The 2,459-nt window shown below is 47.7% G+C and overlaps 1 protein-coding gene across 1 annotated transcript; it reads right to left on the bottom strand.

The window, feature by feature from the left end:
• Positions 1–1,442: 1,442 nt before the first annotated feature.
• On the bottom strand, positions 1,443–1,949 carry LOC116887824 (high mobility group protein B4-like). Its single transcript, XM_032889342.1, has one exon. The coding sequence runs from the start codon at positions 1,947–1,949 to the stop codon at positions 1,443–1,445; it is 507 nt and encodes a 168-aa protein (XP_032745233.1).
• Positions 1,950–2,459: the final 510 nt, after the last annotated feature.

Genomic DNA, 2,459 nt, shown 5'->3' with positions numbered 1-2,459 from the left:
TAATAAGTGGATATTAGCCAAAAAAAAAAAAAAGGGTACAGGATACTCAAGATACAGTCCACAGAACTCAAATAGGTCAACAAGCTGAAGGACCCAAGTAAGGACGCCGTAGTTGCACTTGGGAAAGAGAAGAAAGCAACCACATGGGGGAGGGAGGGACAGAGGAGGGAAAGGGGATGGTGGTGGGGGAGAGGGAAATATGATCTGCTATTGAGTGGAGAAAAAGGACTGAAGCCCTGAGGGCCAGCAGAAAAAATGCAAACAGGTGACCTCTGGAGGAAGGGGATTGGGAGGACACTCTAGAATGTACCAGAGACCTGGGAAGTGAGCGACTATCAGGACTCAAAGTAGGGACCCTAGATGAAATGCCTTACAGTGGGGGAGAGGGAATTTATTGAACCCACCTCCAGCAGAAAGACAGGGCATCAGGTGAAGGGTGGGGTTGCTATCCCACAGCCAAAGATTTGACCCATAATTGTTCCTGTCTGAAAGAACTGCAGGGATGGAAATGGTGAAGAGCCTGATGGAAAGAAGGTCCAGCGAGAGGCCCAAAGTGGGATCCAGCTCAAGGGTAGGCCCTAAGACCTGGGAGCATTACTAAGGTTATGGGGCATTCAAAAAGAGGGAGCTATCATGACTGCCCTCCAAAAGATCCAACAAGCAGATGAAAGAGTGAGATGCAGATATGTGCACCCACCCAATGGACAGAAGCTGCTGACCCCCTGTGATTGAATTAGGAAAAAGGTGGAGGAAAGTGAGGAGGAGGGAAACTTTGTGGGAAGACCAGTAGTTTCAATTAAGCTAGGTACCAAGGTCTATAAGACACATTGGACAACCAACCAGGCAGCATGCACTAGCAGATATGAGACCCCCAACACATATACAGCAGAGTACTGCCAGGTCTGGGTTTAGTCAGAGAAAAGGTACCTAACCCTCAAGAGACTGAAGGTGCTAAAAGGACCCTAAAGTGTCACATGGACTTGATACATCGAAGCCCAACAATTTGATTCCAAACCCAGACTTGTAATCAAAAACAAAATGGCTGCTTGCACAGACAGCACAATTCACTGTCTTTTTGGCCCCATTCCCATGAGATGGCAAGTCACAGAAAAAGCTAGGATTTGTATTAAGAAATTGCTGAGCCAATCACTATACTTTTTGGTCCCAAAAGCAGGTATGGGACTGGCTCCCAGTGTGCAAATGGCTTTTCACCAGTGCTTGACCACAAAGGTCAACCTAGGACATTTGGGACTTGCGGCCAGTTCCCTGTCTTAGAGCTGCCTCTCTGACAGCCATCCTCCCCAAGGCTAGACCTGAATGAAACCACTCACTACCACAGCATAGCATCCAAGGGCAGTCTGAAAACACTAAACGCCAGGGCCAGAAAGCCAGTTGAATGGGGTTTATTGTTTCAGATTGGGTTTGCCCCACCCATTGAAGTTTTAGTTCCCGCGCTGGCATTGGCGGTAGTAGGCCTCCCGTTCTTCAAGGTACTTGGCCCTCAGAACCGCAGCCCTCTCCTCGTAGGGGATTTTATCCTCTTCCGAACACCTGGCCCACATCCTCCCTGCAGCCTTGGCCACCTGCGCCACAGTCCAGTTCGGGTGTTGTTCTTTTATCTCGTCAAAATGGTCCTGGGAGAAGAGCAGGAACGAGGATGGGGGCTTCCGCGGTGCATTCACATCCCTCCTTCTTCTCTCCCTTCTCGGGCCGGTGTAGTTTCTCATTTCACGTTGGTACCGATCTTTGTCGCGCTTGGCCCGGGCTTCATACTTCTTTTTTTCCTTCTTTGAGATGGTCCGCCACCTTTCAGAACACTGTCTAGAAAATTCGGTAAAGTCATAATAGGTGTTTGGCTGTTGCTCCCTCATTTGATTTCTGAAGTCCATCATAAAATGGACATAAGGAGAGACGTTCACTTTCGGTCTTTCTTTGCTTTCTTTTCCCATGATTATAAAAGCACGAATTCCGATCCTGCTGATTTAGACAGCAGCGATTGGTCTTCACTTCAGGAGCAATCTAGATGGTGTCCTCCATGGGGTGAAATCTTCCCTCTGTGTGTGCCTCAGCCAGGGCCCAGCCTTTTCAGTGCTGGTGGGCATTGTTGGGTCAAAGAAGGGAAATTGTGACGTCATCCCTGAGCTGACCAATGGCAGCCAAGCTCAGTCATTTACAGGTAGGCCCTATATTTTTAAGAAAAAAATACACACACACACACACACACACACACACACACACACACACACACACACACACCACTTGGCTCATATGTGTTGACACTATGACTCTATTTATGAGCTGTGCCTGTTACCAATCAATCAGACCTTCCATGTATCCCACAATTTCTATCCTATGATGTGTTTTCTTACTACAAATAAAGGGACATCGTCCCCTCTCAACCATAAAATCCAAACTTCAGCATGAGATATCAAGCACCTAACTTACTCTACAGAGATTGT

Source organism: Rattus rattus, chromosome X (genome assembly GCF_011064425.1).
Source record: "Rattus rattus isolate New Zealand chromosome X, Rrattus_CSIRO_v1, whole genome shotgun sequence".
NCBI classification, from domain to species: Eukaryota; Metazoa; Chordata; class Mammalia; order Rodentia; family Muridae; genus Rattus; species Rattus rattus.
This window is presented reverse-complemented; position numbering and strand designations above follow the sequence as displayed.